General features: G+C 37.8%; 1 protein-coding gene across 1 annotated transcript; it reads left to right on the forward strand.

Moving 5' to 3' along the window:
* Positions 1–2,801: 2,801 nt before the first annotated feature.
* LOC107043782 (leucine-rich repeat-containing protein 15-like) lies at positions 2,802–12,420 on the forward strand. The gene is made up of 2 exons (XM_015265421.2): positions 2,802–3,423; positions 11,606–12,420. The coding sequence occupies exons 1-2, from the start codon at positions 2,802–2,804 to the stop codon at positions 12,418–12,420; spliced, it is 1,437 nt and encodes a 478-aa protein (XP_015120907.2).
* The last annotated feature ends 11,716 nt before the right edge of the window (positions 12,421–24,136 follow it).

Below are 24,136 nucleotides of genomic sequence, written 5' to 3' on the forward strand. Positions count from 1 at the left end.
TCCTCATCAAGGCGCTAGCAAATCGTTCGTCGATCGTCTATCAAACAATCCACGATCTATTTGTACTAAGGATCTTCCCTAAACGAGCCAGGAACAAATTGTTAATTAAATCTATCATGGAAGTACTCCCACTACAGGCTCAACTATACAGCGGCGAAAAGTATCATATCTTTACCCACTCATTTGATGCCTTCAAGAAACCGATTGAATTCAATGATCAACTGGGGAGAACGGCTCAAGAAGATGCAGATCCTAATTCTCTTGTTGAGTGTGAACTTGTCCAAGACGTTTGTACTATTTACACAGATGGTAGTAAGAACCCTGAAAATGGGTACGTCGGAGCAGCGTGTTTGTGTCCTGAGTTAAATATGGAAATATCGACGACTCTTAATCCACATATGTCGGTCTTCACGGCCGAGTGTATTGCGATAAAGTTGGCTCTGAGCATTGTTTCAGACAACCCAGGTCGAGAATATGCCATACTGTCAGATTCCCTCAGTGCCCTCCAGGCAATTAACTCAAGTAGACTAACGGTTAAATCAAATCTATGTTTCTGGAATCAGGGAAAAATATATTAAAATTACCAAAAGCGGGAGGGGTCCCACAAAAATTGCATTTTTGTGGATCCCCTCTCATCGAGGTATCGAGGGCAATGAGGGGGCTGACAGACTGGCTGGAAGCGCCTCAGAAGCAGAAGAAGATTTTAGGGTTCCTCACACAGATTTTAGGACTCTTTTTTCAAGACCGAAGAACTCTGTAAAACAAAGAATACCATCATAGCCGAAGCGTCACAAAACCATAGCAAAAAAACTGAAGGGCGTACAATATTTTGATAAGTTTTACAAGGGAACTTCCAGGCCTTGGTACAAAAATTGTAAACTCCCAAGGGAGTACATTGTTTGCGTCAATCGAGTGAGATCGAATCATTACCACCTCGGAGTGTCCTTATTCCGCATGGGCATCATTGACGACCTGAGCTGCCCATGCGGAGAAGGGTCGCAAGATTTTGAATACATCCTCTGGGATTGTTCTCAATACGACCAACAGCGAGACAAATTATTTAGCAAGTTAAGGGCAAAAAAATATACTCCCCTATACACCACTGATAAATTCACAGCAGCTAATGATTTTGTATATATTGAATTGATTTGTAATTATTGGAAGGAATGTAATATAAAAGTATAACTGCAACAGTAACCATGTACAGAAACTAAATGTAAACAGGATATTAACCCCTCAGGTACGGCCCCATCGGCGCTCAAACTGTCCTAACGGCCGGAAGGAGATGGCAAACGCGTGTATTAGGTCGGTATAACATACCGACCTCGGCCGCTAGGACGAGAAGTCAGGTCGGTATAGGATATAGAGCCCGTATGTGAGGGGTTAATTATGCAAAATTCGAACAATTTCTGAAACTACAATAGTCCAACGACAGTGTAATTACTTTAATTAAAAATTTTGCACTTTAAATAATAATAAAAAATAAAAAAACTATCGGAAAATACCCGATAATTGTTAAGCTCTTGCGGCATTACTACTGATTGAGTTCCCACAGGAAAAACGAAATCACTACAAAATTTCTGGTAATTTCAAATAAGAATTGCGAAATTTGTATACAAAATTTTATCTATTGCGCTCAATAGACTGGTTTTTTATGTGAAAATTTTGAAAAAAACACGATTTAGTGCATAAGCCTCCTAAAATTGATATCAGTGCATGGAGTGACGCCTCATTTTGAAGGTTTCCTTCATGTTCTTTGATTGTCTTGACGAGTAGTTTGATAGTTTTCAAAGGGGATGACATTTCAATGATTATGAAAAAACATTGTCAGCGGAAAAATAGAAATTTTTCTAAAATCAGAATTTTTACAAGTAATACCACGAGAGCTTCAAAATTATCGAGCAATTCCCGATAGGTTCGTTGCAAACAAACGAAGGAGTCAAGTTTTTCGGGTTAAAAAATTTTTCCTGAAAAACTTGACGACTTAGTTTGTGTGCAGGGAACCTTGAGGAAATTACTCGATTAATTTTGAAGCTCGAGTGGGGAGGGAATTTTCCCATCCAAATGTCGGCCAAAAAAATTGCACTATGAGACAAAATCCATCTGACAGTTCCAACCAGGGGTTCACTTGACCATGGAATCTTTTGTTTTCCACAAATATAGTCAACATGAAAAATTACCAGTTGAATTATCAAAAATTATCAGCTGAATACTGTGTTGATTATATGAAATAACAGTCGAATAGTGCAATTCTATTGGCTGACATTTGGATGAGGAAAATTCCCCAATTATTAATTTTTTCCAAGATTTTTTATAAAATATGTTTCTGATGCCCAACTTTTTACACAAAAATGACGATACCGACGGTAAGAAATTCTTGATACCAATTTTTTTTCCTTATTTAGAGAGTGAGAAAATGTGCACCTTTAGTGGGCATCCAGGGGGGGGGGGTAGGGGCGGTGTAACGCCAAATATATATAGACCGAAAAAGACTGAACTTCGGTAATCAGTCAGAGTTGGATTACACTCACTGTTTTCTTATCATAGTAAATTTAAAGTAAAGTCCAACGATGTGGAAATTCCTACTCACCGCGGCTGTCGTGATATTATCAGTATCTTCAGCCACTGCAGAGTCATCTTGCAGAACATCCTTTGGAATCCGGCAATGCAAGGATCTATCGGGTTTATTATCGGTCTATCAAACGGGCCGACGGCTAACTGATGTTTTTCTAAAAATTAATGAAAATTCCTCAATTGGGCCTGATACGTTCAAAAATGTAAGTTTACGTACTTTGGGCATTATGTCTGAGACTTACAACATCGGTACTGGCCACTGCACGCCGGCCATCCTCGACGTTGCACCGATATTATTCCAAGGCGTGTTGTCTGTTACTGCAGTCAAACTGACATGTGTGACCTTACGAGGTGCTGTTCAATTGAAAAATCTCCATCCCCTCAACACCTTGATACTGACGAACAACCAATTCACCGAATTTCCTCGAGAGTTATGTGCTGATATTCCTCTTCTCGAGGAACTGATAGTAACAAAGCAACAAATTGATACTCTATCTTCCTCTTCATTTTCTAATATTACTGATCGTCTTGAGGAATTAATTCTACCTTTCAATGATTTGAAATTCATTGAACTACAAGCTTTTGCGACATTTTATCGCCTGGAGAAGTTGGACATTAGGAGTAATCGCTTGGAGGTGTTACGCTCTGGAACGTTCGCTGGCCTCGGTAATTTGACCTCCCTAAATTTGGGCGACAACCGATTGAGAGAAATAGCACCGGGAACATTTTCTGGTTTACAGAAGCTGCGCATTATTAATTTGGAAGACAACGCTTTGGAGAGCTTGTCGGATACCACTTTCAACAATCTCATAAGTTTGGAGGAGATAAAACTTTATGGGAATGCCCTAAGTACTGTATCTCATCAATTATTTCACGGACATCATTATCTCAATAGGCTAACTTTGGGGTTCAGTGAAAACACGCAATTTGAATTCAATGATTTTCATTTATTCGCATTCAACCTTCGGGTGAACGGTGTTAAGTTTAATGCTCTGGGAGCCGAATCTTTCAAAAATATTTATACTAAAGTGTTCTCGGTTTTTTGTGATGATCCTAAGAACTTCACGGTAAACTCATTAAAAGGTTTAACAGTAGCTGGAAACACTGTTTTTCGTAGAGACCAGCCCTACGTCGTTCGGGAGAAGCTTGGAGAAGACGTCCCTATAGTTTGCGGAGTATAAATCACTACACATGTGTAGGAAGTCGTTTAGAGTACACAAGATTGCAATTTTCATATACTTGTATAAGAATTTTCCATGTCAGATGTAGGCTCAAATCCAGGCACTCGAATGACGAATTTTCATATTCAGGTCTTGTAAAATTACATCACGAAAGCATTATAGTTTCTGAATGTTCAACTCAAATTCAAGAACAAACATTGTGTGAGAAATAAAGTTTCATGATATTTTTTTGACGGATTTATTTTTTCCCTTCATTTTTCCCCAGGGTTATTTTGTGGAAAATCATTGTCAGATATGTTTTTCGTTTATACTCTTCTGAACTTTAAATTTAAGCTTAGGTGAATTCGATAGCAGTCGCGGATGGAAAATTCGATCCCCACCATCAGCATTTTGCCAGCGTAACCCAGAATTTATGACGTGGAATAGGTGATATGGACACGCATGGAAAAAATTGAAAAAAAACCTGGCTTTTTTTCTAAGAAATTCGATTGAATTTCTGTTGGACCTCTATAAGAATTCTAATGGCGTTCTATTAGAATTGTATTGGAAGATTCTATTTGTTTTTTGCGTTAATTCTATTGAAAATTATGCAACATGCCCCGCGTTTTTAAATAGATATCCGTTCAGTGATAGGCAGTCCTAAAACTTATTTGTACAGCATATATATATGTTATTTGTACACAATATATATATCAATATATATATCAATCAATATATATCAACCAATTGGTGTACAAATAAGTTTTAGGACACTGCAAAGAATTTCAAATTCATTTTCGAGAAAAAGTAAACTACATTTATTCATCAAAATAATCTCCATCATTTTGAATAACCTTCAGCCATCTATTAGGTAAATCACCGATGCCTTTCGTAAACAAAGTTTCATCTTGCGAAGCGAGGAAATTATCGACCCATTTTTGCACTTCTTCAAATGTTTTGAATCGCACATCAGTCAATTCGTTTTGCATCTTCCGAAACAAGTGAAAATCAGTTGGAGCTAAGTTTGGTGAATACGCCGGGTGTGGCACAACTTCCCATCCAAGAGCCATTAACGTATCGTTGACCGGTTTACCCACATGAGGCCTGGCGTTGTCATGCAGCAATTTTACTGGACGTTTTCCTTTGCCAGTAAATGGACGTTTTTGTTCAATTTCTTGTTTCAATCTTATTAATTGTTGACGATAGCGATCTGTCTCGCCAGACTTCAAAAGTTTATAATGCAGTACGACTTTCATATCCCATCATATACACTGCATGATTTTCTTACAGTGAATGTTGCGCTTCGGTGTCGATGTCGTCCGCGCGCCAGGGTTAACCCAATGATATTTTCGTTTTGGATTATCAAAATAAATCCACTTTTCATCGCCGGTCACAATTTTCCTCAAAAAAGACTTTCTATGTTGCTTATTGTAAAGATTCAGACATATGTTAAGTCGGCTATCTTTATTTTCTTGAGTCAAAAAGTGTAGCACCCACTTTGTTCCTTTTCGAATCTTTCCCATTGCGTTAAAGCGATAGGAAAGGGTCTGTTGTGTTACTCCAAGCTGTTTTGCAAGTTGTTTTTCCATCTGGTAAGAGTTTCCATCCAGCAACGCTTGCAGTTCCTGGTCATCCACCCTTACAGGGGCCCCGGTACGTTCACGGTCACTAACATCGAAATCACCTTCTTTAAATCGCTTATACCAATACTCACATGTACTTTTAGATACAATGTTGTCCCCAAGAACAACAAATCGATTGACATGCTTTCCTAACAGTTTTTCCTTGATGGAATTCATAGCGAATGCAGTGTCTAATAAATAGCTTATCGGTCTGCGTGTTTTATTCACAGAATTTAAGGTTATGTTTATGACTTTCTTATGTTTTGATACTATAACAAACCCCACCATATCATATGTAAGCGGTAACTTTGAATTACTTTTATGACACGGAATCGAACTGTCCTAAAACTTATTTGTATACCAATAATTACCGCTAAATTGTGAAGCTGTCAATATTTAACATAAATATTAAACTTTTAAATATTAAAGTAACCATCAATTTATACAATTAAATTTCGAAATATTCTATCAACCAATAATTTAGATAGGAAGATTGACGATTATTTGGATAATCGAAAATCAAGTACCTAAAGTTAGAATTAGCTTGGTAACAAAAAAATTACATTTTAGTATTATCAAATATTTTATTCACCATCAATCGAAAAATCTAATAAATTCTATAATATTTTAAAATTGGTAAATATAGTTAAACTTTGAACAATATAACGAGACAATCCTTATTTTTAATATTGCCAAAATCTAATATTAATGCCTGTCCCTCTATTCGTTTATATAGATGATTGCCAATAAATGTTCATTTTTCTATATAACTTTTTTTGTTGGGATTTTTAACATTCCGGGGGAGGGAGTTATTGTAATGACAAAATAACCGAAAATAAAATTTGGAATTTCTATGATTTGTCGACGTTTCACATCATTTTCAATCATTTTTGGAGACATGTCGGAATGTGCGTGTTTGTGTTTATATACGTACGTGAATAAAACGATTTACATCGTTTTGTCCAACGATTTCTGCAGGACTAATGGATCAATTCAAAACTATTTTTTGACATACGTGCATGAAAAACTCCACTTTTTTTCACTACTTTTCGTGTGTAAAGTGGGTCTTTTGAGGTGTATTCTAGAGTAGTTTAAAAAAGTCCACTTTTTTAACTGGTGAAAAAAAGCAATGTAAAAAAGCACACTTTTTTAACTTGTTAAAAAAAGGCCGCTTTTTTAACGTTGTTTTGAGAACTCTTACCAGTGCCGCCATGTCACATACCGGAGACCAGCCTACTCGTGAGGATTCTGACCAATCACGTACCGCATTTCTCCTAACGACTATTCTGTCTAAAAACATCGGTCTACGACTCGTCGTGCATTGGTGTTGGTGTATAATTCGTGTCACAGCATTCACAACGGTCACTCAGGCTGCATGCTTGGTCATTGGGAAGCAGTATACTTGTCAATTTCACGTCCAAATTATTTAATGGAAAATGGAGGACGAAATGGACTTAGACTCGATATATTTCTTGAAAAAAATAGTTTATATTTTTTCATTTAAATTAATTTCAGGAAACTTTTCTAACCACTAACTTTAGGAAATGAAATTTTGTTTTTATTTGCAGTTTTTCTCGTTTTCATTTTTTTTGGAAATTAATCAATTGTTTCATGATTAAATCTTCATTAAAAAAAAATCTTCATAAAAAAAAAATTCTCAAATGAACAATTATGATTTTCAGATAAATCCGGTTTTTTGATTCAAAAAAATTTTCTTTTGTGGGTATATTTGATACGGGTCCGGTACGTTTGGTCCAATTTCCATTGGTCCAAACCCATTTCGTCCATTGGTACTTTTAGTCCAATTTTTTTTTCATGTATTGTGTTTTTGGTCTAATTTTCTTTTGGTCCACAAATTTTTTCGTCCAATTCCGGGAAAAATGAAGAAAAAACATATGATACGTGCACAAAATTTAATGAAAATGTCAACAATGATACAATAAATGAACGATCAACATCAATTTTTTTTTTCAAGAATTGGGGAACATTACAAACAAAGAAAATTTACCGAGAAATTCATGCACAAAATTTAAACGAAATGTCAACGCAGTCACACTAGATAATTGATGGTCATTTTTTCTTTGTTTCGTGTCCCTCAATGTATATAAATGGCCGCGGATTACCAGCTTATCGTGGCCTTGGTTTGACGGCACTAGGCCACTGTATTCTATATTTTCATTCGCCATCATTGTTCTTTTTGTTCAATTACACATGTTTTGTTCACGGCAGTTACTTTTATTTGAATTAATTCAAACTACTACTATTTGTCACGGGAATTTGAATTTATTGTGATTCGGGCCGCTGTCGGCTAAGCACTGTCTAGCTGTGTTTACTCATCGTGGTTATCGGTTCTACCCTCTCTGTTTGTCATCTTACAGCGAGAAATGGTATTTGTGTTGTCGTACTTATTTCTGTATAGCTGTTGATGCTATCCTGTATGTAGTTTGTTGGAATGTAGTAGTTACAATCTGTCTCTTTTACCATTTTGGACGTTTATTTTGGTGGACAAAATGGTTTTTGGACGAAATTTTTTTTGGACGATTTGGGTCATTGGACCAAATGATTTTGGGCCAAAATCCATTGGACGAAAAGGTGTTGGACGAATGGTTTTTGGACCAAAAGTACCAGACCCATTTGATACATTTTTGCTTACATTTGAGGATTTTTTCATACAGCTTTTGTCAAAAAATAGTGTACATTATGCGTGCATAAAGTGGGGGAATAGGCCCGTGTGTGATTTTTTTATCGAGAGTCGTAGACTTACGTAAGCTCTCGCCGTAGACGACACTCGCTAAAAACATCACACCACTCGCCCAAATCCTCCCACTTTATGCACTTGTAAAGTAAGATACTATTTTGTAATCGACGCGTCTTTGTGTTGTGACGTCCGATTTTTGTAAAATGTTGGACAACGATAATTTGCGTGTCGCAATTATTATTGTTATTCGTTATTATTTCGTTGCTGGAGTCCAATTTTGAACTCTTAGATATGAGGGTCTTTTTTTTGCTATTCGAGCGCAATTTATAACGTTGCAATAAAACCATGATTAACTTCTCATAATTCTATTCTGTTTGGGCCTTGAAGCGCAACAGTTCGATAATTCCATTAAATAATTAATAATAAATTTTAATTGTTCGAGCACTGCTAATTTATTTCCTTTAACTTCGTGGGCGCCATGTGGTTTTATCTCACATTAGTTAAATATACAAATAATAATAATAATTACCTTGGGTGCCGCTTTCTCAGTAACCTTAATATTATTCTATTCAAATCTGTTCGAGCTGTTAGTCAATCTCGCAAAGAGAGGCCGGCTGATGTCGGACACCGATAGGGTGTCACTAGTGGTGTCCCCCACCAAAGACCTAGGGACAGATGCCCAAAAATAAGGGAGAAATTTTGTCTGAAAGATTTTGGCATAACATATGTATAAGTTCCTGACATATAGTTTCCGAAATTTCAAAATAGTTCGAAATTAGGAAATACAAAAATGAAAATCTATTGACTTATTTCTGAAATAAAAAAAAGTCAAATATCTCTTACCTAGAATACTCCTATAGAAATGGCGCAAAAACAAATAAAATTTTTCAATATAAATTTAATAAAACTTCAAGAGAATTCTTATAGAGTTCAAATAGAAATTGAATCGAATTTCTTAGAGGAAGTGCTATTGAATTATAATTTCTATTACATTTTTCTATCCGTAGAGTCCCATATAAAAAAGAAAACAAATGAAGAAAAAAAATTACTAAATTATTTATGATATCCTATATTTGAATTTAATCTTTAACCAGGTGATGTCGGCATACTCATGCTTATTAAACTGTTCATAAATGAGGTCATTCTCCTCCGAAGCAGGATGGTTCAGCTGTGTTTACCTTTCCTGATAATTCGTTTGTCATATCTAAATGATATCTACATGGAGATTTTGAAAAAAGGAACCATATTTATTCTTTATAACTCGTTACATTTCGGTGGATATTAGGCAGACACTTGTCAATGGAATCCTCAAAACACCAATGGAAAGTTCAATAAAAATCTAATAGAATTTCTTAGCGAATTCGCATGATTTTTCTATGAAATTTTCTTCATACGTGATAATACCGAATTTGGATATAGTAGGTACTCCCTAAAATTTCGCTTCTCTAAGATTTCAGTTGGGGGTTCTCCCACCATTAAGATATATCCCAGGAAAATACCGCCCAAAAGTTAGCCTCTAGGTATTTCCGGGAAAAATTCTAAATTACTCAATTTATTGTATTCTCATAAGTTAGTGAGCTTATTAATCCTCATATGTTGTTGATGAAGGCAACAATAATTGTTTCAATCAAATGAGAAATTATTTGTTAATTAATTATTTGAATCAAATAAAAAATGCGTTCATAAAATTTCCATTTTTTAGAGTTGAATATCGCAGAAACTATACAGTATAAAATTTTACACAAAATTTATCGCATTCGGGATTTATCGACCTATCTCAGATGAATTTTCTAAAAATATGGTAAGAACTGTTTTCTTATAAGATGGAAAACTCGAGTTGCTGAGAGCAGATTGTTGTGATTACTTTGCCACGTGAGATTTTCATTTTTAATCCATCCTTTGAGTTTTTTATGAAGACCGAGCTCTTCGACGACAACGTCAACCAGAAATCTATTCTCCAATTCATTCAAAGCTTTTAATTTGATGTGTAATGCTACTCCAGTGAGTTTTCTTTTTCTGTTCAACTCATATTACAGTAGAGGCTTTGTACAATATACCTTTAGGGACAGTAGGAGAGTGGAATTTCGGGAACCCCATGCCCCCACTACGCGCGCCCATAGAGATGAGAAAAATAGGGATCAGCGGGTTTCAAATAAGATACCTCGCTCGTTGCGCCCGAATTTAATGAAATTTTCATTTTTACTGAATGAATATCGATAACTAATCAATTTATGTGTTTAATGTTTTGAATTTCTATCGCCCGCGTTTCTCTTTCTCTCTAAACATAACCCCGCGTGATAGAATGGCAGCTGATGTTGGGGGATTGTTGATGGCCTCAGGAATAATCACGTCTAGGTAGCTGAAATGCAAATTATCAAAAGTAAGTCAATTAAGTGGATTTATAGAGGGCTTATTCTATTGAGATAATTTTAACACCGTTTGATTGTTATAACTACTCTCTTCCCGTTGAAAAATGACCGGAGCCATAGGTATCTTATAAGAATCCCATAGAACATAAACATTCGGGAAGCGACAAAAGTGCCGAGAGTGGGGGTAGGCCTCGAGCGCTCGGAGCGCGAGGTATCTTATACGAAGCCTCTACTGTTTATTGAGGTTCTACTTTCATGCATACCAAAACACACCATCCGGAGAAACAGCGCTTCCCTTCTGAAGCTGTCTTCTGGACGCTTCTGAAGGAAGTCAAGTTGGCTTTGTTTCGCTGCTTGGCGATTTGTCGTTGAGTTCTTTTAATCGGGGTCAACATTCCGATTGAAATCATTCAATGTAACAGCTATCAAAATCAAGAAAATTAAATTTTGGACATCACAATAGACACACGTGCCATTGTGTTATCGTCAAATGATAGAATAAATTAGACGCTTGGTTGATTATTGAAACAGCTGATAGCACCAACCGTATATCAATCGCGAATACCGAGGCATCCTGGTCATTTTGAACTAAATCACATTCTCACTCCTCCCATATTGTTAAAGGTTGATTTTGGTATTCATCTCGTTCCACATATAGCCTTGTTTAGCTTTTTAACTTGCAAGGGAGTTAAGTGAGTATCTTAGTGTCTCATATTATTGAGAGTTATCTCTTGAGACAACCGTCGAAGATGTGGCGATTTCTGTTGAATATCGTCCTCCTTGTCACTGTATCAACGTCTGCTTACGCCAAACGCAAGTTCCGGGATGAGGGTGGCTACAAAATATCCATAGATTCCACCGGGGCATTGTCTGTCAAAGCTCGAGAGGGTCGAGGGGACCGCGACCTCCTTCTGTACGGAAACAACATTTCTTCAATTGGACCTAATGCTTTCGACAACCTAACATTAGTCACCATAGCCATCATACGTCCTCGTAGGGTTAATTTAGATCGCAGATGGAAGTGCAAGCCGAATCACATCGCTATCACCCCAGAATCATTCAACGGCCTACCTTCCATCGAATCTATCTTCATGGTACGTGTGCATTTCCGAAATGCATTCAATTCTTCGAAAACATTTGGTTCCCTCAAATCTCTGCTTTTTGATAACAATGGATTGACAGAAATTCCTCAAGAATTTTGTGTGGACAGCCCGAAACTTGAGTACTTAATAGTGAGGTATCAACACATTAGAACTCTATCTCCTGCTTCTTTTGCGAGGATGAATACTGAAGTCCTCAAAGAACTTCTCCTAGAGTTTAATGGACTGGAATCTGTTGAGCCACAAACTTTCGCGAGATTTCGTCATCTGAAGATTTTAGATCTGTCAGACAATAGCTTGGAGATCCTACGTCGTGGTGTATTCGGTGGTCTCGATGAACTGGAGAAACTGTGGGTAGTCAACAACTCGCTGAGGCACGTGGAACCTGGCATTTTTTCCGGTTTGAAGAATCTCCGCTTGCTTGATTTGAGGGATAATCGCCTGACAACTCTGCCGTCCGGTATTTTCGATGAACTCAAACATTTGGAGAAGTTGGAACTCTTCGGAAATGCGATAACTGCTGTTACTGGGAGTTTACTACAAGCCACTCACGAACTGTCTTACTTGTCTCTAGGCTTCAGTGAAAGAATCCAGATAGAACCGAATGCATTTCAAGGTTTAAGTCTGAATTTTTTCTTGCTGAATGGTGATCAGATGAATTATCTGAGCGCTGGAGCTTTCGGCGGCCTCACTACGGAGGTAGTATGGCTTCGGCGTAAAAGTATCCTCAACTTCAAGCCCAACTTGTTTGAGAATCTCACAATAACTATCGGTTTCGTCCTTTATGAGCCGGAAGTCACTTTAGTTGACAGGAAAAGTTGGGGTTTGGACTCGAAAATAGTCCTGAGGTCGAACCCTCTGTATATGTTCGGGGATGAGAAAACACATCTTTATTAATAGTTTCGGTAAACTAGACCTGATTGATTATTGTTTTCAATCAATTCATCATTGTTCCGCGACTTTTTTGCTCGGAATTCATCTATTACGTTCATAAATCATTACTTATAAGGAAAAAAAATGAAACCTACAAAATTGAAGAAATGAATTCATTTTAGTTCATTTCAATCAAGCAGTGATAGGCATAATATTCATCAATCATAAGTACCGTTAAATTGTAAAGTTGTCAATTTTTAACATAAATCTAAACAATTTTGAATATTAAATTAACCAATAATTTAGGTAGAAAGATTGACGATTATTTGGATAATCGAAAAATCAAGTACCTAAATTTAGAATTAGTTTGTTAACTAAAAATGACATTTCAATATTATCAAATATTTTATTCACCATCAATCAGAAAATTAGTTATTAAATTTTATAATATTTTACATTTGTTAAATATAGTTAAGCTGTGAATAATATAAGCAGATAATCCTTCTTAATATTGTCAAAATCTAATATTATTGGTCATCCCTGTTTACAAGCCACTCACTCTTCTTACTCTTTACCCTTCTTCTTCTTCTTTCTTAAGGGGTAACGGAACCTGTCGCACGTAGAGGTTAGGGGTCCCCCCCTATCGGTATTCCAGGTTCCCGTGGTTTTTTGGATTTTGTACGTGAAAAGTACAAAAGCTCATAAAATATAAATAAATGGATATAAATAAATAATAATGGTATGGAAACATTCTACATCATCTTCTGATACAATTGATGCCCTGTAAAGGACATGTTACCACCTGGATACCACCCAATCATCATAAACAAGTTTTTATGAAAATTACGCAACAAAAGTACGTTTTGGTACTCAAAATCTCTGTCTTGGACCTCACTCGATCGCTCTCTTCCCATGAAAATAGCCATCGGCTAAGAAAAATCTACAAAAAATCGGTTTGTCTGCCATAACTTGGCAGATTCCTACAAATAAAATGGCGTCGGCGTTGCCCTGGTCTTTGCCGTTAAATAATTTGCAATGTTTTTGCATAAATAAGAAAAGCATGAGAAGAGAGCGATGCGTTCCGCTTCTCTCAATACGGGGAAAAAGTTTCATTGATTCTCATTACATAGAATCCAAGAAAACTTGTTTTTGGTAAACGTCTTTTTGTGGTCGGTTCCGTTACCCCTTAAGGCTCCAGATGCATTGGCTATTCGGCCGTTATCCCTCTAGGGTACGTTTCAGGAGTTAGGAAATAGGTCGGTTGGTAAGGTAGATAATTAGATAAGGTGATAGGTAGAGAGGCTTTATGAATTCGGCGGGAAGGTTTGTTTAATGAATACAGGAGGAAGACAAGCGGATGAGAGGCAATCCGGCAAAAGTTAGATTTTAACACCCGTTCGTTTGATGAAATTGTGTAGAACGAATGAAACTTTCGCATCGAGGGAGGTGATTAGTTTATTGATGCTGTATTCAGTGATGTCTAATTTGTCAAGGGCCTTGATAAGGATCTCGCGCTCCTTTTTCAGCTCCGAACAAAGCCAAAAGAAATGCGTGAGGGTTTGTGTTTGTTTGCAATTACATAGGGGAGAGGCAATAATATTTTTCCTGGCTAAACTTTCGTTAAGGTTGAACTGGTTGGATCTTATTCGACAAATTGTGGTAATTTGGGGACGGTCAATTTTTAAATTTTGGTATCAAGGACGGCACTAACCCTTGTAAAAAAAAGTCTGAAGTAGTAGTGGCCTACAAGTTTTCCGCGTTTAGTGAGGGTTCTGTTTGTGGAGATTTTCATTTTGGTATTTATGGATTCGTTAAAATCGGAAGGAGGAAGTGAAGTGTCCTGAAGGAGACCGGACGAGATCGCCGCTCTGGCCCGTGAATCGACCTCTTCATTACCAAGGATGTCTTTGTGGGAGGGGATCCAAGAAAATACCACCTCGGTGCCGTGAGATTTAAGTTTAGTCCATTGACTTAAGATTTCGAAAATAAGGCAGAATTGGTGTTTTTGGGAGAGAAGTTGGATAATGATGATAAGACACTTAGAGAATCTGAGAGGATGACGAATTTGTTAGGGTGAAATTGAGGAATGGAGCGAAGGGCGGTCAAGATTGCCAATGCGTTAGCAGTGAAAATAGAGGTAAATGATGAAATTTTGAGGAGTATTTCAAATTGGGAAGAACGAATGAATATGGCTTGGATATGATCTTGGAGGTAATTCTCTTTTATTTGTTTTTGGAATTCCTCTTCTGGAGAGCTGCTTGTCTTGACAGCCATACCCATGGCTAAATTAATAGTGGGATTATGATTAATGAGATCGAATGAGTAATCATAAGGAGTGGGTAGGAGATTGGAGTAAATTTTGGATCTGTAAATTTGTAGGTCTTTAAAGGAACAGTAAATTGGAAAGTTAGTCTTGATGCGGTGAGGATTGTTGCCTTTTTTTGAAGAATAAGATGGAGAGAATATAATTTATCGATAAGAATATGTTCCGAGAGGCAGAACATTTTAATAATGTATCTACTTGCAAGTTGGGATATGCGAGGTTTAGTGGGGGTTCACAGTCTTCAGCCAGAATTATATTGGTGGGGGTTGAGTTACGAAAACTAAGAGTTAGGCGAAGAACTTTATATTGAAGTTTGTTTAGTTTATCAAAGTCAGAGGAACTACTGGGGCGGAATATATGGCTACTAAATCTAGTCAAAAAGAAGAATTGATTTTTAATTTTCTCGGAAACAGTCTGTAACATGAGTATTTGACCTAACGATTATTCTGCCGAAGTCTGGGCTCTGTCGCATAATTCTAAGAGGTTGCGCATCGAGTCTAAAGGATTCTACATTTCTTCCCCATAATTGGGGTTTTGATATGTGAAATATAAAAATTGTGATAATTACCATTTCTATAGCAAATATCTCTTAAACTAATGAGTTTAGCGTAAAATATAAAGAAACCTTTTTTGTAGCCCATGAAATTTCCTTAAAAAAATGTTTGTTTGAAACGCAACTAAAATTCCAGAACATTCTGGTCGACCATCGGCCTACTTCGAAAATCTCCGGGACCCTTCGGGTCATCAGTCATAAGTCACCGAAACACGCGCGAATCAGTTTAGGCTTAGCCTCTCACCGTACAAGTCTATCTCGGGCAAATCACCTGTACAAGTTTTATATCGCACCTCACCGAGTACAGTAGCTTCTTGAACCTCACCTAGCTCACTAGTAATCAAGTACATCACCGGTCTTTGTAAGATCACCGTTTTGTTCAGTACATCACCTCTGTTGATCAAATTCAGTCTAAATTCAGTGACTCAACTAATTAACAGTGAAAGACAATTACAGGATAATTAGACATTCAACAATTAAATTACCAAAGAAGGGACATAAGTTTTGACAAAGTGGTTCGATCCCACAAAATAAAGTGTGATATTTTAAATCCGGCTCATCAGTAATTTTCCCAACATCTCCCTCCACATTTTCATCCCACATCCACCCTAAATCTAGTCATTCACCAAACAATGTTTTTCAAGAAATTACCCCAAACTTCTTCGTTTCGGAGATATTCGCAAAATAATCAGAAAATTGGTTTTTTATTCATCTTTTTGGACTATTACAGTTCCATCACACATTTTTTTCAACGTATCTCCCATCTAAATATGTTCCACCGGATATTCCAACTTATATCAACACCTTCAACTATCAAAAAGACTCGCATCATTTTTGGAAGAGTCTGTGAAATTTTGTTTATTGCAGTTTGGGTATCGTTTCCTGTGAGCCTTCACCACTTGTAGGAGGTATTGGTATTGTTCTTCATTTCTCATAATCAAACCTGTATATCCTTCAAGGAGTACTACTCCACGTTCAGCAACGTCATTGACAACTTTTATGTGGTGAAATGTTTCCGAACACTTGATGTAGCTCTGATTGTATTTCCAAAGGACAGGACTTTCATTGAGAAAATCAGAAGGTAATTCGAAAATCTCGAATAAATGCATCGAGTTCTTATTGATGAAGTGACTGATATCCATAACAGATAATGAGTGTAATTCTTCTTCACTCAATTTAATGTGTTTTGGCTGCTCGACGGTGCTTTCTCGATGTTTAATCGCATCTACCATTCGCTCTTTAATTTCATCTGAAACTCTGGGATCGAAAAATGCAAGAGCAGCAAGTTCCTCATTCAGATACCACAGATATGGTTTCAATTTACTCAAAGCTGCTTTTGATACATCAAGATTGATATCTTGAAATTTAATCAATTTCTGCATCAAGGACAGATCGGTTTGAGGAGCCATAGTAGCACAGGGAGCAGTGAACCATAGTTCCACATAAAACAAGACGACGAAAATGCAAATGTGACGTAAACCTGTGACTTCTCGAGAACTTCGAGAATTTTTGAAGAACTGATCTTTGAACATGAAGATCTTAAGGCAGTAAATGGCTTTCGAAAGCCATCGAGCGTGGTGGTTTGCTCCTGGTTTCTTAAACTTGATACCTCTGGGAGGTGATCCACCCAAGAAAATACATGCCAGTTCCAGGAATTCTCGATAATCATTCCTAGGTTGAGTGATCTGGACGAATCAAAAAAAAATTTCTTATAGAATTGTTGAAGGTAATGAACATGCTTCTGCAATGTTATACTCACCTCAAACTGCTCGGCAATGAAAGCCAAGAGTTCATCTTTTCTCTCGGCCAAGATTCCAACTATCAGCTCATCATCCATCCCAGTTTGATATTCATTTTTATCGATTTCATCCCACTGTTTCTTCAATCTCTCGAACATCGGTACATTGGGACCACTCGTGCCCTTCAAGTATGTCTTCACTACAGCCCTGAGCTGCAATTCCGAGGTGTGATAGCGACAAGCAAAATGCAGCAGGGATTTACCCAAAGATTTTGCTAACAAGCTACATGCCCCGTTCTGACAAACTCGAGAAAAATGAATTGGTGGCTGAAGTTATTCATTCCGTTGAAATAATCGTTGAAGGGAAGGACATTCTTTTCTCGACGATACACGCATGGAGAAATTTAATAGAAAAACCTAACGCTTTCTCTACGAAATTCTATTGAATTTCTATCGCAATTCTATAAGAATTCTCGGGAAGTTCCATTAGGTAATTTCATTTTTTGCGCTGATTCTAAAGGGGAATACGCAACTTTATGGTGTCATTTTTTTATAGAAAATCTGATAGAGAAACGTCAATAGATTTTTATTTTTCTCTAGAAATTCTAGGATGAAATGCAAGAAAAAAAAATTGTGGAATCTACGCCTAATAAGTCCCACAAAAAAAATCCAAACAGAGTAATGTGACGTATTGGGTTCGATCAGTACGTCGATTTAGTGAGTAATTATATAAAATAATAATATAATGCTGGATGGTGGGAACGAGAAATATGATTTCTCTTTCCTGTCATCCAGACACTGGTCAGCAATTCCACGGTGTCATTTGGACACCGTGGTAAGCAGTCCCACGGTTTTTCAGGAGTCCAGCTCAGAACGATGAACTGTTTGACTGTTTGAATCTCTGTCAATGATGACACGAGACAGTGTTAGTGGAGAAAACCGTGAGACTGCTTAGCTCAGCGAATTGGGGCTTTGCCAAGTTTTGAGGACTCTGGAAGCACCAGAGTACGATCGGGAGTGAAGTGGAGCGGATCTCCAAGCTCATAATTCTAAGTCCGATCTCTTAGCAATGCGTAACCGAACCGAAGTCGAAACCCTGTCGTGTATTTTAGTCAATAATTATGAATAATACATCTATAGCTTTTACCAGATAAATACATGTGTGTTTACAATTACATACGTCCCCAATCCTTCATAACCATCCCCGAGTGAGCGAACCCCCCCGTGAGCTCACCGCCGAAGTTAGCCGAGGTCGGAGTGACAACCAGGGACCAAAGGATTACAGTGCAAAGTACAAGGCAAAGTGTAGTAGTAAGAAGGGTAAAATCTTTGCCTGAGTTTTACCTCCGGGTAAAACTCATAACGTCACAGTAAATTCTACAGAAAAGCAATAGTTTTTTTTTCTATAGAGAAATATCTATTAAAAATGCAGGGGAAAGTTGCATAATTTTCAATAGAATTGCTCAAATAGTATTCTCATAGAATTCTAATAAAAATTCGATAGAATTTCTCAGAAAAATCCCTGGATTTTGCCATTGATTTTTTTTTGTGATAGTTAATTCTCGACGGTTGACATTCTCAATCTGATGATGAAAAAAAATTGAATACAGAATGATCTTTTTGATATTCTCTTCGAATACTTTTTCAAAAATGAAAATGAAAATTATTCGATATTTTGTTCATCATCATAACAACGGACCTACATTTATTCTACCACGGATTCTACAACGGACCTATTCTATCTATATTCTATCTATCTACAACGGATCTATTCTACAACGGACCTACATTTATTTTACCTGTATTAGAACTGGTGGTGTCAAAGCAAAGAGCTTTCACACTATCAGTAAGGTTCCACTCGTACAAACTCTGCGTGATTGCTTCCATCATATTCAGACCTGTCCCACTTTCAAGTGTTCCTAATAGCTGTTCTGTTCCGAGACCAGTCACAACAATCGGCAGTCTCTCGATAATAGCATCGCCATCCACCCTTGGTAGCTATTTCCCATCCCAATGAACTACCAAACACTTCACTGATTTGAGTGTAGTTTTTAATTGCTCTGCCATTTTTTCTCAAAAATTATTCCGTCCACGTCGAAAAGTATTACAACTGAAATGATAGTCATTCGGGTTCAGTCCAACACTTCGGAGAATAGCACCGATGAAAAGTGTAGCTGAAGGATTACTGATGGCAATTCTATCGCACGTAGATGCCACTTCCATGTTAATAATTTTTTTCTTTTTACGTGGAGGTTGATCGAGTTCATCTTCGAGATTGGAAGGAACTCTCTAATGGCTGTGGACGGCAAGATTGAGTGGAGCTTGTGCTCGAGAATGATAGACCCTTCCTCAAAGATTGACTTAGAACTGAAAAAGTGCAACAGTAATATCAAAATGAGTAATCGAAAAATAATTCACAGGGATAGCTCATAATCAATTGACACACCTTGATCTTCTTCGTGGGCTTCTCCCGTGTTTTCATCGACATTTTCTGATGATGAATTGGATGTTGAATTCGATATTTCTGTACTGACAGAATCGTTGATATTTTCATCCTCCACTTTTCTGTAGTTTGAGAAAAACCACTCTGTTGAACTTTCAAATGACTGTATTGGTGCTGAATCTGTGAGAAGAAAACCTCGACAATTTGAATTTCGTTGTGAGGTCAACAATATTTTTTCGTCGTCTGGTAACGTATCCATTACATGACGTTGTCTTATCTCGAACAAGCCATCCAAGTCATTCTTGAAATCCTCTTCGTTTCTTCTGTGTGTCAATGATGTTGTCCTACTGATACTTTTCTTCAACTTCTGTCAAGTAGAATGATATTTCACCAATTTCGACGTGGAGTATTGTCGACCCTCAACAGCAATGTTACGTAGACTCCATTTTTTCTCGACTTCTGCTACAGTTTCACGTGCACTTTTTCGAATGGGGGATTTAAGTTCAATATGTTTATAAAAAAATAATTGTAGGGCTTGCCGAACTGTGGGAAATTTGCGTCCTTCAAGCGATGCTTTCATGGGACCAATTAAATGAATACTCTGTCCTTTTTCCTTCCCGTGTGACATGATGAACTCAGTGAAAAGTGTTCCTTGAAACAAAGGAACCCTTCGTGTTCATTGAAACAAAGAACTCGGGGATGACCCTAAGTTATCATGTTCGATGACAGCGCCATTAAGAAAAATGGAACTATTAATTATAACATGAATCCCACGTATACAATACAATCGATAAAAAAGATATAAAACAGCTTTGTTTTTACCGACAGAGCTATTCATGGAGATATCATTCGACAGTTTTTTACATATCTTGAAAAATGTAGTCATAGGAAGATAAAAAAAATGCATTCAACATTGAGGATCAAATTCAACTTACAGTAGAATCCTCTCAGGATGAAGAGGTGTTGGTATAAGCGGATATATTCGGTGGGACAAATATAGATGTAAACAAGTATAGAAATAAGAGTGTAATGAAACTGAAATAGTCCAAAAAGATGAATAAAAAAACAATTTTCCGATTATTTTGCGAATATGTCCGAAACGAAGAGGTTTAGAGTAATTTTTTAAGAAACATTTTTTTTAGGAAATTTCATGAACTACAAAAAAGATTTGTTTGATGAGGAACTAGGGTGGGGTGGATTGGGAATTTTTATGGAAGCAAAAGGGGTGAAAATAAAAAGTCGCCGTTATAAAAACCACTGTATTGCGTGGGATCGAACCACGTTGCTAAGATATGTACACTATATACACAGGCTTTAGAGTTTGTTGAATTTCCCACAATATTAATCACTGAATTTAATTCACTGTTGATTGTCCTTTCTAATAGTCTTTCGTTGATTAACTGATAAAATACTGAATTGTAATTGAGTTGATGTACTGAATAGAAAATGTGAATGCGAAAACGCGTTGGCTCACTCTATCATTTCTGAATGCTAACTGAACTTAGCTTCTCTTCCGGGTGTCTCATCGTTGACCCGATGACCGTTGACCTGAAGTGTCACGAAGATTTTCGAAGGTGGCCGAATACGAGACCACTGATTTGCGGGATTTTTCTTTGCGTTTCAAACAAGATTTCTTTATATTTTACGCTAAACTCATTATTTTAAGAGATATTTGCTATAGAAATGATCATTACTACAATTTTTATATTTCACATATCAAAACCTCAATTATGGGGAAGACATGTAGAAAAATAAAGAGAAATTTATTGTTTGAAGCCAAGTTCGACATATAATCACAGTCCCATAGCAATTTAGACCCCCCGAAATTGCTCAGGACCATTCTAATGAGCTCTGAGCGATAAAATAATTTTTTTCATGTGTTAATTCAATGGGAAACCTTTAGACTCGATGCGCAACCTATTAGAATTATCCGACAGAGCCCAGACTTCGGCAGAATAATCGTTAGGTCAAATACTCACGTTACAGGCTGTTTCCGAGAAAATTAAAAATCAATTCTTATGTTTGGCTGGATTTAATAGTTATGCGAGTAGTCTCAAGACACATGTAACGAGGATCCAGCCAATGAAGTAATAATTTCTTCTTCTCGGTATTAGTCTTTTCATCAAAGATAACTGATTCTTGCTTAGGGACATTCATCACCCGTTGGTCATTTTCTTTCTCCATCAATGTGAATAAAATGGAAAAAGAAAAAAAATCCGCGAATGTTGGATTATAAATGTTATAGGATAGGATTAAAATCAAAACAATTACCGTGGCGTTTTTAGAACTTTCAAGCTAGTGAGAGGACGAGGAGGTCGAGAGAATTGCTGCTTATGACAGCTGTTCCAACGTTCTTTCAACTGCTGTATTGGCATATTTTATTCTCTTCGTACCAATTGTTCCTACTTCATCCAGTTTTCGTTTCATCGGAGCTTTTATTCCTTGGTTTCCAGGATGGTTTTGAAATGGACCTGCTGTCTCGAACCCTTCAGCTTCAACATTGGCGGACCCATGCACTTCGAGTTTCTCAAGACACTCGACTGATGAGTCCAGGACTCCCTGTAGCTCATCACCAAGGCCAACTACCTCAGGCACTCTCTGTTGGCCAAGGTCACCGGAAATTCCCTCACTCAATTCTTGTTGAAGAGCTGCAGGCATTCCAATGTCTTGAGGATTTACTACGGCATTGGGTGTCACAGGCAACAACGGTTGTCGACCAAGTGCAGCTGCTTGAGATACTTCATGTTGGTCAGCATCTGTGACAGGTTGTATTACATTGAGATTCGATTTCGGTTGAGAGTCCAATTCAACATTGAGTGCCACAGACAACGGCTGTTGATGATGACCAAGCTGACCAAACTGAGGTGCTTCCTCTTGGACCGCATCAGTGACACGTGGTTCATTCAGTTGCTGTTCAAGAGGAACTGCATTTTGATTTTGTTGAGGGTTCAATCCAACATTGGGTGCCTCAAGCAACAGCTGTTGTTGATGAGCAAGCTCAACTACCTCAGACATCCCCTGTTGGCTAAGCTCAACAATCGGTGCTTCAGGCAGTGCTGCTGCTCAGGTTGGATAATAAATATTTCAATAATGTGATGATGGAGAGGTACAACAGGCTGTCCTGCTGGACGAAAACCAGCTGCCCCATACAGTAAGTAGAGATTTAGAAATTCCACTGTACTAGTGTGGATAACATTAAAAATAAAGAGGGAAATTTTTTTCGCAAACTAACGTCGTATGGAGGGTGGTTGTGCTCCTCGTTGAAGCCTGAAATGTAGAGGTATTGGCGATTGGTGCTGGTCTTGATGTCAATCATTGCTGGACAGTTGATCCTGGTGGCTTTAATTGAATACAGAAATTTATTCACGGAGTGATTTTGGGAATTCATGACAATAATATGAAGAAAACAGGTTTTGAATAAAGGCCTATTATGTTCAAATTTACCTAGTGTTATCCCTACGTATTAGGCCAGGATCTCGGGGAGGCCCAGATTGTTCACATCGTAGTGTTAACAAATAATACTTTAAACATTCTTTTAAAACTGTAGTAATGATGTCTTTCTGGGCAGCCGTGGTTGATTTCGTCCTAGTTCTGATGTATTTGTATCCATTTTCACGTTCATACTCATCGATGAATATATCTACTCTTTGACATTATTGGCTTCCAGATGGATGCCGCGTTTGGTTTCGGCATTACGCCGACGTTTCGCACACATTGCAGTCTGCATCTTCAGGACTATGAGCTCCGATTCTGAGCTCCGATGTCTAGGGGTTGTCCTTAGATATCTTCCCCTGTGATGGTGGGGGAAGGGGAAGGGGGGGGTCAGCCAATCGTATGTTTTTAATTGATAAGCTGGTCAATTAAAAAACCGGGAGGATGGTTTTCCAAATGGGGTTCACTTGATATCCTCCGTCTCTCTTGAGTTTGTTAGGGTTTTTATGGATTTCCTAACCCTCTCGGTATTTCCTTTCGAAATACCCTTGAGATTTGGCCAACATTCTGGCTTGGTCGTACTAATAGTATGTCCAGTGTCCATCCAGTGTTCAGCTAGGGTAGACTGTTCTGAGTGACCGTATTTGGAATACCGCCGGTGTTCCTTGATCCATGTATTGATCTTCCTCCCGGTCCATATAACATCCATCAAATTCGAAAGGTCAAGCATAAGCTACAGTACAAGCTCTCTGCTCCCCGAGAGGAGACTGATCCTGAGGAAAACCAGGAAAGACCTAAAGTGGCCCCCTATCGGTCCTCCCCTATCTGAGAGACACAACAGAACGTATAAGTAAAGTACTCGGAAAACAACATCCGAACATCTTCCAACCCCCAAAGAACATCGGACAGATGCTGCCGAGTGCAAAGGATCCAAGACCACCTCTGAGCACACCAGGAGTGTACGAGATCCCTTGCTCCGGCGGTGTTCCAAATACGGTCACTCAGAACAGTCTGCCCTGGCAGAACAGTGGATGGACACTGGACACACTATCTAGTACGACCAAGCCAGAATGTTGGTCAAATCTCAAGGGTATTTTGAAAGGAAATACCAAGAGAGTTTGGAAATCCATAAAAATCCTAACAACCTCAACAGGGACAGAGGATATCAAGTAAACCCCATTTGGAAAACCATCCTCCCGGTTTTTTAATTGACCAGCTGATCAATTAAAAACATACGATTGGCTGACCCCC

The sequence above is a fragment of the Diachasma alloeum genome, unplaced genomic scaffold (genome assembly GCF_001412515.2).
Source record: "Diachasma alloeum isolate Michigan unplaced genomic scaffold, Dall2.0 Dall_scaffold_00180, whole genome shotgun sequence".
NCBI lineage: Eukaryota > Metazoa > Arthropoda > Insecta > Hymenoptera > Braconidae > Diachasma > Diachasma alloeum.

What these genes read in the sequence shown, in the direction of transcription:
- LOC107043782 (XM_015265421.2), top strand. Translation starts at nt 2,802, where the DNA reads ATGTCTGAGACTTACAACATCGGTACTGGCCACTGCACGCCGGCCATC. An exon ending in ACTTTATGGGAATGCCCTAA is followed by an intron (nt 3,424 to 11,605) that starts GTACTGTATCTC and finishes ATGGATTGACAG; the next exon opens with AAATTCCTCAAGAATTTTGT.